The following is a 15,720-nucleotide window of genomic DNA, read 5'->3' as shown; positions in this document are numbered from 1 at the left end:
TTTTTAAATGCGCGCACGCATGCAAGCACACACACACACACACACACACACACACACACACACACACACTTTTGTATTTGAGATAGGGTCTCAAGTAGCCCATACTGGCCTCCAGCTTGCTGTGTAGACAAGAATGACCCTGAACTTCTAATCCTCCTGGCTTTGTCTCCAGAGTGTTGAAATGGTAAGTGTGTGCCATCATGACTGGTTTTTGGAGTACTGGGCATTGAAGCCAGGGCTTCATGGATGCCTGAAAGGCACTCTACCAACTGATCCACACCCCCACTCCTACATTGTTTTCACATATGTAGACACACACACACACACACCCGCTATGTACACATACACACTGACATGGTCTGACATCCATGGAAACATATCTGACACATTCTGACCATACACACATTGCTATGGGCTGTATAGACAGCATGACCTTGAACACATGGATATATGTTACATGGGCTAACATACAGGCACATACCTGACAAAGGAAGACACCCAATGCCTGGTGTGCAAACACAAACACTCACATCCAGTCAGTTACGTTAGCATCATCTGACACACGCAACTATTCATTCATTGACATGGTCTAATATACACTTACTGGCATGGGCTGACACACACAGACCCATATCCCGGACATAGACATCCATCCTTGACCCACTGTGGTACACACAGGTCTTCTCTACTGGCTGGGTCCCACAGGAAAACAAATGCATGCGAAACCTTCTTAGTAGTCCCTCTGTGACCTTTGGACACTTACCTGCTGGGACACACACACACACACACACACACACACACACACACACACACAGGGACATATGGCGAAAACATGTTACAGATCTCCAAGGTGGCTGCACTGACGTGTTGGGTCAGCCTCACCTCCTGTCAGTCACATTCACATTTCCATCAGTGACCAATGTTCCCTGTCCCGCTATGTTCCCCGTGCTTTGCAGAGGGAGGTGGAAAGCACCTTTGCTGACTCATAGACACTTCCATGAGTACAGCCACACCCATGCCACTACTCAGAATATACTGAACACACACACACACACACACAAAAACTGGCCTTGCACAGACCCACACCAGACACCCCAGGCGCCTTGCCTGCGTCCCATCTCAGAGGGTTGGGATGAGGGGCATAGCATTCAGGGACATTTATGCACATACATCCCTGTGCCTCCTAGCCCCTACATACTCACCCACGCACACCTGGGCTCCTATACCACCCACACCAGACAATGCATTGCTGAGAATTGCCACAGCTTCTTGGCTGGGGGGGGGGGCTGACAAGGTGGCTCCACCTAGCAATAGGAAGGAGCTCTACATTGGTGGGATCTGCCTGGAGACTGGGGCACCAGTCTTCTTCCCACCAACCTAGAGTCACCCAAGAGTTCTCTATGTCCTACTTCAAGTTTCCAGCGCCCCCTTCCCCGCTCCTTCCTCCCCACTTCTGTGAAGGCTTTTCCGTTCTCTCTCTGTTGCGTGTGTGCGTGTGTGTGTGTGTGTGTGTGTGTGTGTGTGTTTTGAAACAGGGTCTCAGTGCACAGGCCAAGCCAGCCTCGAACTATGTAGCTCAGGCTGGTCTACAGCCCAGTCGCTCAGTCATAATCTTCCTCTTGGCACTTCTGAGTGCAGGGATTGTAGACAGATGCCACATGCCAACCCACCCCACCTCATTCCCATCTGCGTGGAAATGGGGAATCCTGGGCCTGCAACGGGCTGGAGCATCACCACAGTACAGATAATGTTCCTAAGTCCCAGGACATGTGCAAAGCTATGGGAGACATATGAAGGGTAAGGGTGTGTGTGTGTGTGTGTGTGAGATACTTGAGAGAGTTTTTACAGAACCTGCCAGCTGTTTTGCTATCAGGATTGTAGATCAGTGTGCTCTAGGGCTGAAGTATATTTGGGCAACTCAATGTGTGATGCATGTGTGTGTGTGTGTGTGTGTCTACAGTGATAGTTTGTGTCCTTTGTACAGGGGCTCCCATGTGTCAGTGTCACTAAGTCTGGGTTGCCATAGCTGTCTTCCAAGATATTTTGGCTTGGCTGTGTGTTGGTGTGTCATTGTGTGTGCAGAGTGTGACAAGGTCTGGTTGTGTGATCGTGTGTGTCGGTATCCTGCAGGAATGTGTGTGGCACGTGCATGTATGTTAGTGTGGCTCTCCGCGTTGCTCTGCATTGGGACGACATGTGACAGTAGGTGGTGTGTGGCTCTTGCTCGTGTCTGTGCCCGGTGTGCACCGCCCTCCGCTGCGACTCCATGAGGAATAGGCCCTTCGTTCCTCCGTGACATTTGTGCCCGTCCAAGCCCTGCTGCGTGTCAGCGTGTGTCAGCGCCCGAACGCCGGCCAGCACGTGTCGGGGCGGCCGCGTCGGTGTGCGTCCCCGCGTGTATGTGTGTGTGCGTGTGTGCATGTGTGTGCGCGCCGGCCGCGCTCACCCGCCCCGCCCGCCCCTCCCCGCGCCCCTCCTCCCGCCCGCGCCGCCCGCCCGCTCCCTCTCCCCGGAGTGCGCCGCTTCCAAACTTTGTCTAAACTTTCACTTTCACAGCGCGGCGGCGGCGGCGGCGGCGGCGGGCGAGGGCGAGCGGCCGAGCGGCGGCGGCATGGAGTAGACGCGCGGCGGCGGCGGCGGCGGCGGCGGCGGCGGACGCGAGAGGCAGCGGCGAGCGCGGCGGCGGCCCGGAGCCCGCGGGGCCGAGCCTGTGAGCGCGGAGCGGCGGCGGGCCGAGCGGGGCCGCGGGCCGGGCGGGCGCCGCGCGGCAGAGGCCGGAGCAGCGGAGCCGGAGCCCGAGCGCCAGCCAGCGCGACGCCGCCTGCCGGGCCTGCCCTCGCCGCGGCCGGCCTCCGCGCTCGCGCCCGGGCGCCCAGCGATGTACTCCCCGTACTGCCTCACCCAGGTACCGGCCGCCGCCCCCGCGCCCCGGGAGGGCCGGGCCGGGGTCCCTCAGGCGCGCGGGCAGCGGGCGGGGCGCGGGGGCACTGCCCCGGGGCGCGCGGCGGGAGTGCGTGGAGAGGGGACGAGGGGCGAGCGCGCGCGGCGGGGCGCGGCGGACAGCGGACCCCTGCTGCTGCGCGGCGACGCGGCGTGGTGGCAGGCGCGGGCGGGCAGGGTGACACGGCGGCAGGAGGCAGAGTGGCCCCGGGGCGCCGGGGAGCACGGGCGGCCGGCGTTCCGTGCGCGCGGCGCGGCGCGGCCGCCCCGGGGTGGCAGTGGCGGGCGTGTGGGCAGCCGCTCTGCGTGCGGTTGGGGTGCCCCGGGCGGCCCGAGCGGCCCGGGCGTCTCCCCAAAGTCTTTGTTCAGGCCTCGCATGGGAGCGGGGCTGAGAAAATGGCGGGGCTCCCAAATTTCGGAGGGGCAGGGGAGGGGAGGGAGGGACGGGCGTGCTGCCAGCCCGGGCCGCGCCTCTCTGCGGATCCTGGACGTTTGCAGACGCGGCTCCCCGGCCCCAAACTTTCCTCCGTGCAAACTTTCTGGTCTCAAAGACCAGGATCGCCGCTTCGTGGACCTGGAAGTGCCCCGGGGAATCCCGGTCCGCCACCCGCAGGCGGGAAGGGCGGGAGAGGCGGTGGCCACCGTGGGTCGACCCTGTCGGGATCAGCCGTCGGGTCAACCTCGGGCACAGCAGCGCCGACCTTGGCGTGCTTCGGGAGCGCGAGCGCGAGAACGCGTCCCGCCTCCAGCGAAGTTCCCTGCGCAGTGGTGTAGCGGAGGCTGAGGCCTGGAGCATGCCTGATCTGTCACCCCACTCTTTTTAGCTGTGACTCCAAGCTTTGAGAGGACACCAGCCAGACCAACCCAGATCTAGAGGGGCCCTCACAGCTCTATCTGCAGGACCAGGCCAGGGCAGGTGACAGATTTCGGCAGGCAGAGGGGATTTGTGGAGGTTGTCTAGCCTTGCCTGCTGGCCAGGCCTGTCTGTGGGAGCTCTCTAGGCCAGCCCCGAGTCCCTAATGGCAATCCTTTGCTAAACCAGACAAGTGCTAAAAGTGCCACCACCTTAGAGTGGGAACATACACTCATGGTGTGTATATATGGCCAGGTATTCGAGGAGCGTGGCAGGATGTTTTGAAGGGCAAGAAGGTATATGCAGATGGGTTGCAGTTCCAGCGACACAGCGCTCTTGTAGTCCCAGGGGCTAGTTGTCTGTGTGTCTGTGTGTCTAGAGTCTGTATGTGACTCCTGTAGGCTGGCAGTGGCCAGACTGCGTGGCACAAACACAGATGACCAGGGGAGATGGTGTGTCTTCCGGTACAAATCACATGCAAGTGTGTGTCAGCGGAGGAGCCCATGCTCGCCTGTCCTGCAAGCGTTAAGAGCCAATCTGACCACCATAGCAGTGTGGGTCTGTTCCTTCCAGTTGTCAACTACTCTATGTTGGGCTCCCCACAGGAGGACCTGGTCAGCTATCTAGATCTGAGCTGTGGCTACCTTCAGGGTGATTGGTGATCTGCCCGTCTCTATTGCTGGTGTCTGAGCTCTAGTGGGACAAAGACCCCATGTTCCAGTGGCTACCTTGTCTACCAGGCTGCTAGCCAGCCTCCACTCTGACCTTGCCAGACATCTGGGCTTACCCCCTCCTCACCCGTGGGTCAGGTGAAGCACCCACCGCTGGAGAGAAAATACCAGCTGATACCCGGGTGCTAAGGCAATGGAGGGACTGGGATGGCCCCCAGATTTGGGGTGATGGCCTCAGCTTGGCTCTGTGGCACTCCAGAAGGGAATACGGGCTCCAATCTGTGCGAGTTTCATCTTGCACATGCCAGGCTGCCTGGGAGGGGAGTGGGCACAGTCTCACCAGTCTGCCAGCCCTGCATAGTGGGCAGGGAAACCCCTTTGCTTAGGGTCTTTGGCAGCCTTTGGTCATCAGGGTCTGGCTGTCCCTGCCTCTCGGCCACATCTTTTTCTACTGCCATAGTTTGCCTCCCATCTTTGCTTCTCCAAAAACCTCTTTTGCTGGCTGGCCTTTTTTGTTGTTGTTGTTTCTTTGTCTGTTCCTTGTCATGTCTGTCCTGTGTTTCTAGCTGTCCCTCTGTCCCTGTCTCTGGTTTGGCTCTGGCCTCCCCCATTTCTCTCTTAGACTCTCTCTATACCCCCTCACCCCCTCTCCCTTTTCTTTCTTTCTTTTTTTTTTCAAACCAGAATTGGCTTCAATTTTAAAGTCAATAAATGATTGAGCAGCAGCAAGCGTGGAGCAGCGGGGCTTGGTGGGGCGGGCAAGAGGAAGGGTAGTAGGGAGGATCTCCTAGAAAAGAGAAACTGATCCAGCGGTGGGTGGGGCCATTGCTGAAGCCCTTTACTGCCACAGGCCTGAGTCTCAGGCGGACATCAGGAATCGGGATGAACTCGGTGGGCCCCGTGGGCCCCTCGACAACGGACACACACACACACACACACACACACACACACACACACGTGCTATCACCGCCACGGGGAGATCATAAACACCATATTCACCTTGATGTCCAGACACATAGCTCTTGTCATACATTTCAGCACCCATGTGTCCCTCAGAATGGGATACGTGTATTCATTTATGTAAGTTCATACGTGAAAACCTCCCTGTCACATAGCCACCAAGGCCAAAGTGTGTGCCTGTGTTCATAAGCACCAACACTTCACAGGCATCACTCTCAAGACAGCCATGTGCGGATGTGGCTCCTAGAGTCACGGCCCCCTCGACATGAACTCATCCACAGCAGGTATGCATGTGCATACTAGGCTGAGGAAGGAGGGCAATGGGCATACGTCCTTACATGGAGACATGACATCACTGGCGTTCAAGTCGTGAATGAGACTTTAATATCTACATGCACACCCATATCTTCCAACTCCTGGCCACAAGAACATATATGCTAATATGTAGACAGTTGTGAACACACACAACGATACACATGGATGTCCACAGATAGGATCACCCTCGGAAGGCACCTCTGCCAATCTTTCTGTGGTGGTCGTAGAGCCTTTGATCTCGTACAGCCGTAAACACACATGAAGGTGAGCTGGACCTGCCCTTTGTCCCCCCCCCCCACATGTCTGTGGCTTTTTTGGGTCACTATGGCCACCCTTCTGTCCCTGTAGACTATGGATTGCTCTTTGTTCTTGAACCAACTGGTATCCACGGTTTGTTTTTTCATTTGATTCTCAATATGGATGTCTTGCCATGTAGCCCAGGCTGGCCTTGAACTTACAGTGGTCATCCTGGGGCTAAAGGGGTGAGCCACCATGCTCTATCTTGGTAGTTTCGCTTTTGTGGTTGTTTGATTGAGACAGGATGTCACACAGCCCACCCAGGCTAGCTCTATATTGAAGATAGCCTTAAATTCTTGACCCCCTTGTCTCCGCCCTTAAGAGCTTGGACCACAGGTGTGAACCACCATGCCTGGAGGTGCTGGCTTTTCTCTCTGTGGCTCTGGCTTTGCACACACCTCCTATTCCTAACATAAAAATGAGACAGACACAAGTTGGGTTACTTTTGGCACCCCACTAGGGTCCTGGGAGATTTCCAAGGATGGGCCTAACTGAGTTCAGAGCCATGGCTCTTTTGGGTTAATACATCCCCCAAAGGAGCTTGGGTTCTTGGCCTAGACATGAGTGTCTTACGCAGTTTCCAGGGCTGCCAGATGGAAGGTGTGGGGGCAGAGGTCAAGGACTAGTCAGAGCGGGGTTGGGGGGGTGTTTAAGTTTCTACTCTGCACCTCCTGGTCTTGGGTTTTCCTGGTCTGTAAAGCACGCACGTATCTTTTAGCCCTGTAATGCAACTCACTGCCGTGCTGGGCACGTGATGTGTACTTGAGAAGTGTCCCTATCATATTGGTTGTCATCTGGACCCTCCCTGAATAGAGAAGGTTGATCATGGAAGCAAGAAGAGTTGGAGCCCTTTGCCACTGTGGCAATCCTCATGTACTTCCTGGAGGAGGAAGCAAGAACTTGGAAGGACAAGGCTCAGCTCTTTTTCTCTTATTGGGATCCTGTAGCCTCCACTAAGCTGAGGGTGACAGATTTCACAGTAGGGCAAGGTGACTGGCGTGAAACGAGGAGATGGCCTTTCCCATCTAATGGGAACTAGGTGTCTTCTTGGTAAAGAGTATGTGAGCACCAGTGGGTCTGCGTGGAAGCAGGACAAAGCATGGAGAATTGGTCCATCACGATATGTCTCCACTGTTCCAAGCCACTTACAACTCTGCACTGATTGTGATGGGAATCCACCACAGGACACCACACCGTATGAGCACTTGACGGTGCGGGCAAGATCCTGAGGTGACTCTGGGTTCACATGTTTTGAACTGCATAGATAATCTGTACCCAGGAATGGGGCTGGAATTTGAGGTCTTGAAGCACCCGTCCTCCAGTTGATCAAGACAGGCATAGAAGACCCCTACCTACTTTCTCCACCTTGGCACTGGGCGTACAGCTTCATCCCTGGTAAGCTGGATGGATGAACGAGAGGGCTGTCTACTCTCCTGCCTCCAAGGTCCTGGGTGCGGGGTCAGGAGGATGAAGGGATGTCTGTGATAGTCATGCCGGTGGTCTTCCAGAAATCCATGTCCTTGGGTCCCCGTATGACTGCGTGGGTGTTTATTTCCAGTTGTTTTTTGAGTCTGTTGATAGGTGCTATATGCATTCGACTTTAAGGATTGTCTCAGGTTTTGTATTTGGTGACAGTGTGTCTGAGGTGTGCATCACCACATTTGTTCATGCCTCTGTAGCATGTCCCTGTCCAGGCCTTGGATAACACTGTAGCTGTCACCGTCAGCCACCGTCATGGCTGTGCTTCAGAGTGGAGTGACTGTGTCACAGTGACAAGCAGTCCCTCCTATAACAGTGAATTGGCCTGTATCTTTCTGGAAGGAAAGCAGTCACTGCTAAGTGTGTATCGGTAGCTCACACATGTGTCAGCCTGCACTCACATACATGCCAGCATGTGTCTGTGTGTGCCAGCCCCCCCCACCCCCCACCCCATGTCATTGTATATCCTGGGCTTGTCCCTGTGACTGCTGTGCCTTACCACATGGCCCTTCTCTCAGCCATTCCTTAGCGTCTAAGCATCATGCGTGACGCCCATGAGGTCCCTCAGCTTAGCAGCTGGAAGCAGGCTGGCCTCTTGTCCCTTCCCTTGAGGTTGTGTGGCCAGGGTGGCCCTGCTGTCCTCTCCCTGTCGTGGACAGAAGCTCATTGTGCAGGCAAGGTGCGGGGCGTGTTGGAGCCGCCCATAGACCTCGCTCTGTCTGCTCAGTGCACATTGATTTTGGCTTCTGCCTGTGGCTGCCCTGGCCTGACCAGCTGGGTGTTCGGCTGTCTCTGTGGCCTGAGGCCACTGCCCCTATAGTCCTCAGCACCCCATTGCCAGTCTTGCCTTGGGGTCCATACCCCAGAGCCAGTTGGTATCCCTGGGAGGCTCTGAGGGTTCAGATTTGGAAACTGAGGTCCCCCTTCCTTCCCCCTTTCTCCAGCTCTTTCCTCTCTCCCTCCTCCATTCCTCCCCCTCCCGCTCCCTCTCTCCCTCTCTCTCCTGCCAAACGCATCTTGGCTCTCTCTGAATATCTCTCCTCCTCGATTTTTGGCTCCAGCTCTGGGCTCACTCACTAAAGGAAGAAGGGCTAGCTCCCCACCCCCACCCCTTCCTCAACACCTCCCCCTTCTCAGGAGCCCCTCTGAGGGCGGGAGCAGCCTCTAGCAGGGGCCTGGGCCCCAGAGTAGGCTTGGCCAAGGGGGGCCCAGGCCTGGAGGGTGAAGGGATGAGGGGGATTGGGCCTGGCAGCCTGAGGGGACAGTGGACAGGGTGGCTCTGCTGCCAGGTTGAGCAGGCGGGCAGGGAGGGGTCGGGGGCACAGAGCTGGGGTGTCTGGCTTCTGGTGGGGCTGGCAGGCCTCTGTGAGGCGCAGCTGTGCCCAGAACTCAGAGTCGCGTTTGCCACCACTACCGATGTGGCTGCGCCAGCCAGAGAGGGGAGGTGGGTATAGGGCACTGCGGCTCTGCACAGCCAATCAGAAGCTGGGTTGCACTCAGGAGCTTTCTACCCACCAAACCCCACCCTGAGGGGAGCTGAGGGTGGCGGCCAGCAGTGGGCAGGGGTCAGTGCCCACCTCCATTGCCGGGACCCAGCTCTCTCTGCCAAAGCGGGTGCCAGCATTCCTAGCACAGGTCGGACCAGAGAGGGGTCTATCTGTCCCCACCTGAGTCTGTAAGACAAGCTGGAGTAAGGGGTGACTCTGAGGTACATTCAGTGCCATTCCCGTGTCTCAAGAGGTGTCTTTTAGGCTGCATCTCAGGGGAGAAGGGTACAGAGCATTCAGGTGGTCCAGGGAAACACCAGCTTCGATGCAGTCATCTGGTGGGGGAGTGTATTCTGGGCCTGTCTCATACAAAGTCATACACTGCCTGGCACTGGCGGGCAGAAAGTCACATTGGCAACCCAAACCTCCCTCCATCAGGCATAAACATGTGTGCACACGCACACACACAGACGTGTACATACAAAGAGACTCCCCCCCCCACCTACAGATACCCAGCCGCACCCCAGCATATCAATGCGCATGACAGGCAGGGAGCCACGTGTGGGTGGAGATGCATGGGGACTCACAGTCACACAACCACATGCTGTGCTTCCACACAACCACACACTGTGACGCACAGTCCAGACCACGACCACACAACACACAGGAACACACAGAACCCACAAACACATGCACATAGTGACACAGCACACATGGTCGTCACACACTTTTATACACACACAGACACACACACTCACACACACACACACACACTCACTCTCTCCAGACACAGGAACACGCCTGTGCATACACATGCAATAGAACACTCTTGGACACATGGACGTGGATATATCCCTCAGCCCAGTACTTCAGAGTGATTTTACCCAACAGGAAATGTATGGAAACATTCTGTTGGCAAACATAAAGGGGCGACACAGGCAATGAGTGGGTGGAAGTCAGGGATACTGCACAGGTCACCCGACTACAAAGAATAATTCAGCCCCAATAAGTCACTACTTTGCAAGCACATCCAGTCATAAACACGTAGATCTAGCTAATGCTCCATGCCCATGGTGCACCAATACATATCACCTGTAAGTAAGACAGAATGGCTGGCTAGCACAAGGTCACACACAGACCTGAACATCGTCCCCTGTGCAGCTGCACACATGTGAACCCAAGCAGAGTGACACCTGTATATTATTAGTTTGCACTTGGCCACAGCTGGGCCAGGTTAGAAATAGGCCCCCACATGAGAGTACCCTTACTGGGGCCACATTGCTGGAGGACTGAGTCACATGACTGAGTCAGCCCTGACCTGTCCTGATAGAATTTGGAGCCCTGGCTCTCTGGCTTAGCATGTAGCATGTGTCCGTCTGTGCCCCGGGGCTTTGCTGGACCCGAGAGCTGAGGTGGTCGATTTCACTGCCTTGCAGCCATAGAGGACAGAAAATGGGATGAAGCTGAGTTCTGAGATGTCTTCTTTGCGGGGTCAAATCCTTTGGCCTTCGTTCCTTTGCGGTGCTGGGCCTGAACCCAGGCCTCGCATGTGGCCGCAGAGCTGTGCCCTCACTCTTGAGCTTTTGGTTTTTCTCTTCTGACCCTGAAAGAAGGGAGGAAAGCCACAGGCAGCGGAACGGTAGCAAGAGGAAGCCTTTTGTAGAGGAATATCAAGATGAACATTGATCCTAAAAATGCTAGCCGACAGTGTGTACGGAGGGCTAAGCGTGTTGGCTCCTGGGCTGATACCTCTGAGCGCATGCCCTTCTTTCCTTTTGTGTGAGGTGGGGTTTGCTGTGAGGAGAGAGCGGCTTCAGGTTGGAATCCTGGGTCTGAGGCTAGGTTCTCACTCGCTCTGTGACCCTGGACAGATCACTCAGGTTTTCTGGGTTTTACTTGGAAAGCAGGGCTGTGGCTAACAAGGGGTTGAACTCTGACCTGTAAAAATATTTTTTATTTTATGTGTATGAGTGTTTTGCCTGCACGTATACTTGTATACCACGTGTGTACCTGTCACCTGAAGAGGTCAGAGGTCAGAAGGTGTTGCCTCCCCTGGCACTGGAATTAGGAATAGTTGCAAGCTGCCGTGTGGGTGGTGGGTATCGAACCTGGGTCTTCTACAAGAGTAATCATTAAGCCCACTCTCCAGCCCGAGGAGGTGAACCCCTTTAATTCTAGTACTTGGGAGGCTGAGGCAGGAGGATTAAAGGTTTCAGACCAGCTTGGTTTACCCAGCCAGGTTTACCTGTCTCGGTATATAAATTTATATATTTATATACTGAGTGTGGTGACTTGCCTTTGATTCCAGCGCTTTAGAGGCAAAGGCAGGAAGGTCTGTGAGTCCCAGGCCATTCATGGTTACATAGCGAGATCTTGCTTCAAAAAAAAAAATAAATAAATAAAAAACCATAATAATAGTAACAACAACAACAACAATAAAACAGATAAGACTGAAGAAGAAAAGAGAGCAGAGCTGTAGTAGGTCAGAAAATGCTCTAAAACTGCATGAGAATATGAACACGTGCACTTGATCTTCCATATGACAAAAGGGGACCCAGAGAAGCTTCCTGCGGTGCCAGGACCAAGGGCAGGAGGCTGTGTGGTCCCTGCAGGGTTTCTGATCACCACTCCCTTGAGTCCTGAGGACAAGGCTGCCCTGCCCTTGGCCTTCCCCTAATTCCTGATGTGAAGTGTGCCTCGCTCTCGGTCCTGCTTGTTCCTACCTTAGTACTCCGAACGTGGGGATGTTCTGTTTAACACTTACAATAAGAGTGGCCTTCCACACTTATACCCCCACTAGTGAGGTCTGCCCTCAGCATAGCAGGCCCCTTGCCCTCTCCCACACCTCGCTGGGCACCCAGCCGGAGCCTGTGTGCTAGGGGTACAGCCAGGGGACCTGTGCATTCCTTTGACAAATATTTACCAGGCACCTCCTGGGTGCCAGGCCCTGTTCTAGGCCCTGGGGGCTCAGCATGGTGCAAACCCAGCAAAGGTGCCAGTCCCAGTGGGAAGGCAGACAGTGAGCCCGATAAACAAGGGTGTGTCCTGTCCTTGGGACTGTGCTAGGTGCTGAGGGAATGAGCTCAGCAGGGCCCTCTGAGTGTAGGCAGTGCAGGGTTAGCAGAGGGGGTCCCTGTACCCATTTCCATTACCCTTGCTTGGTCACTCTTTCTCAGATGGGAAGCCTGGAGGTTAAGGGTGAGGGGGCTCAGCACTCTACTATCTGCCAGAACCCCAGACTGATGGCCTCTCCATCTATAGCTATCCTTTCTGCGTCTCTGTGATACAGCATATAGTGTCTACCTAAGACCTGGGGACTGAATGGCTGGGTCCTCTCCTGTACAGAATCTGGGCTTGGGCAGGCACTGAAATTCTCGACTGTGGCACTCTGAGCCAGGGGGTGGGGTGGGGTGGGGGCAACTGGTAGCCCAGAGTAGCACTTCCACCTGGAGCCCTGGATTTAGCTCCTGGGGGTGGGCCTGGTTTATTTTTACCTCAGCCTGTCACCCTGGCAGCACCAGGCTACACCATCTTTGCAGAGTCTTGGGGTCCTGCCATACTTTTCGGGGGACCTGGCTTTGCATTCTGGGTCTCTAACTCTCACTGGGCTACTAGACCCCTATATTCCTAAAGTTCCCAAATCAAGGGCTGTAGGCGGGGGCCTAGGACAGGATCAATGCTAAAGGCTGGCAACCACCATACCCGGCCTGGTGGCATTTGGTTTGGCCCCCTGCCTGCCCCCACCCCCACTCTGTGCCTGGGCAGAGCCGAGCGGCTGCTAGTGCCAGTCTCCATTTCGGAGCTTGTGCAGGCGCGGGGGGTGGGGTGGGGTGGGGGGGTGATACTGGGCACCTCCAGTCCCCTGCCCGTCCCGTGCAGCCTGGGGCCTGATCCCCCCCCATGCCTACTCCTTGGAAAGACTTGGAGCTGCTTTGCCCGCTGTCCCTTTGCAGCCTGGAGCTTGGCGAAGATGTCTGCCTGGCTTCCATCTTTCCCTAGTGTTCTTTCTTTCTCTTCATCCTTCTCTGCCTGCTATGGCTCACCATTCCTGGCATCACCTCCCTTCCCCTTCCTGTAGGTGCCAACCTCACTTCCAACCCCGCCATTGTTGGCTCTCTCAGCCTTCTCTGCCGCCTAGGGCTGGGACCAAAAATGGGGTTTTTGGAGGTGTGGGCATGTGGGCATCAGTTACTTATCTGCACGTCTGGAATGGGCATGTTCTCTAAGCCAGTTGGCTGACCTGCCTCTTCATTTAGCCTCAAGGTGGGCAGAGCTAGGCTTTAGCATAAGTAGGGATTCTTTCCTTTCTGAAAACCCGCTAGGCCTTGTGCTGGCCTCTGGACACCCAGAAGACCAGAGTGGCTGTTATCTGTGTGCCAGGTGTCAGCAGGCAAAAGGGAGTCTTCATGGATGGTGTGCCCACATCCTTCCCCTCAAGTTCCTCCTGGAGCTACTGGGTTCCTGCGCTCCCTCTCCAGAGCCCAGAGCTGGGATGGGGCTGACCAAACCTGGTATTGGGGACTTGTGACCCCCAGAGGGACAAGGGACTTTGGAGGAACCGGTTTACTACCCCCTCCCCCAAGCCCGCTGCCCGAGTCTCTCTGCACTAAACAAAGTTTGCTAAGTAACTTCAAATGTTATTTGAGGACGGCCTGGCCTCAGCCCAAGGCGGCCCTGTGGAAACTTGTTTTTCGCTGCCGAGGCTGCAAGTATCAAAGACACACTTTCGGATGAGGGGGGTGTGCTTTCGTGCCTCTCCCCCTCTGTAGCAGGGGCTGGCCCTGAGCGGACACACTCAGGATACACACATCTTCCTGGAGCATGCACACCAGAGACTGCAGCAAGCTAGCCACACCATGAAACACACTCTTGAGGAGGGAGGCCTGAAACATGTGTTCCTGGTGTGTGACACGGGGCAGTGCCCCCTAGCCCGAGTCCCCAGATTTTTTTCCAGCTCTCCAGAGGCTTCGTCGCTTTGGATTGTCACACAGTTCAGATGTTCAGACTGATTTTTTCTGTTTTGGGGGCCTGGGCATACTTGGAGAAGTCTCTCTACCCACAGAGGGAAGCCGAGTCTCACACACATACGGATTAGAATCCCTGGATTGTGGCCCTGACAGGGCTGGTTTTCAGCTGTGTTTGGGGTTCCTGGTATGTCCTAAAGGGCTGAGCCCCGCATCTCAGCTCTGAGCATGGGGCCTGTTATTTGAATGCTGCTTCTAGGCTTCTAGGAGGTGGTTGGCATTAATCTCATCCTGACTGTGTGACTGTAACATAGTGTGTGTGTACTGGAGGCCCTAACCCACACAGGCCATCTCTTCCAAGTCCCCTGGAATAATCTGTGTCAACCTTGCTGTCTCTAACCTTCCCTCCTGACTTGCCTTTTTTTTTTTTTTCCCCCCTGGAGGATTTACTCCAGGGCCTTGAGCAGGGCAGGCAAGTGCCTGACCACTGAGCTGCACCCTAGCTCTTACTTGGTTCTTTTCTGCCTGCCCCAGTCTGTCTCTCTTCCCCTGAATCCCTTCCCTTTCTTTTCTGGTTCTCCAAGGCTCGGCTAGGAGGTCAGGAGAAGAGAGAAATGGTCACAGGGCACGAAGCCACAGGCCTGAGGTCTTTAGTGACTCTTCTGGGGACGGAGGTCACCCAGATACCAGCAAGGACTGAGCCAATGAGCTGACACAGTGGGGAGGCTTTGTCACATGATCCTTTCTGTCACCTCTGAGGGCTGCAAACTGGTAGACCCCCTGGAATAGAATGAAAAGCCAAGATTTGAGGGGACAATGGGATGTCACCCCCACTCACCATGAGACCTTACAACCCCCACTGTCAAGTGTATCCTCACGGAAGTAGGTTTGTAGGGTCCCCCAGTAGCAGCCCCACACTGCTCATCTCCACTCACAGTCAATGCCCGCAACACCCGCCACCCGCAGTCTGTCGCGCAGTGACAGCCTGTCACAGGCACTGCCGCACACCGGCACAATCTGTCGTCCACGCACAGTCTCACACACAACCTGTCACACACACACACACACACACACACACAGCCACAGCGGCACAGTCACACAGCCAGCCTCATGCGATCACACCAAGCGTCACAGCTTGTCACAGCCATAGATCCCTCACAATCAAAATAACAGCTAGGGACCCATCCCCAGAGCAGATACAGGGGCAGGGGGCAGGCAGAAGCACCTGTGATCTGCCACCTTTCTAACAAGAGGCAGCTATGAGTAGCCTCTTTTACAGAAAAGGAAACAGAGGCCATGAACCCAGCTGCCCCATGGGGCTAGGCTAGACCATAGTGGTGGGGGGATTACCAGGGCCCTCCTTTCAGCCTCACTTCTCCCCCCTCCCCTAGGGCTCCTCTCCTCCTAAGAATTCCAGGTGGGAAAAAAGTGAACTTCCAGAAGCCTGGCTGTGAATCAGAACCTGCTGCTCTTGCTTAAGAGTCATCAAACTGTCCATAGCCATAGCTGGGGCACACTGAACTGCGCCCTCTAATCCAGACACTCTCTGGCTCCAAATAGTGCTGTGGTAGGCACTGGGATCCGGTGAAGTTCCACGCAGGGTGGTGTGCGTGCGCCTGCAATCCCAACACGCAGGAGGTAGATGCTGAGGCAGGAAGATTGCCACAGTTTGAGGCCAGTGTGGTCTACATAGTTCCAGACTAGGCTGGACTAGAGTGGGAAGCTTGTCTCAGAAAAACCAAAACCAAAACCAA

General features: G+C 55.5%; 1 protein-coding gene across 2 annotated transcripts in view; it reads left to right on the top strand.

Moving 5' to 3' along the window:
* The first annotated feature begins 2,558 nt into the window (after positions 1–2,558).
* The window catches only part of Nfix (nuclear factor I X), a 94,410-nt gene continuing 81,248 nt past the window's right edge, over positions 2,559–15,720 (top strand). For both annotated transcript variants that reach the window (XM_021220674.2, XM_021220672.2), the window contains exon 1: positions 2,559–2,905. In XM_021220674.2, coding sequence (XP_021076333.1) covers positions 2,879–2,905 — 27 coding nt within the window. In that variant the 5' untranslated portion in view covers positions 2,559–2,878. The remainder of the gene's footprint in view (positions 2,906–15,720) is intronic.

Source organism: Mus pahari, chromosome 20 (genome assembly GCF_900095145.1).
Source record: "Mus pahari chromosome 20, PAHARI_EIJ_v1.1, whole genome shotgun sequence".
Taxonomy (NCBI): Eukaryota; Metazoa; Chordata; class Mammalia; order Rodentia; family Muridae; genus Mus; species Mus pahari.
Note: the sequence above shows the minus strand (reverse complement) of the source record. Positions and strands in the feature narration are given on the sequence as shown.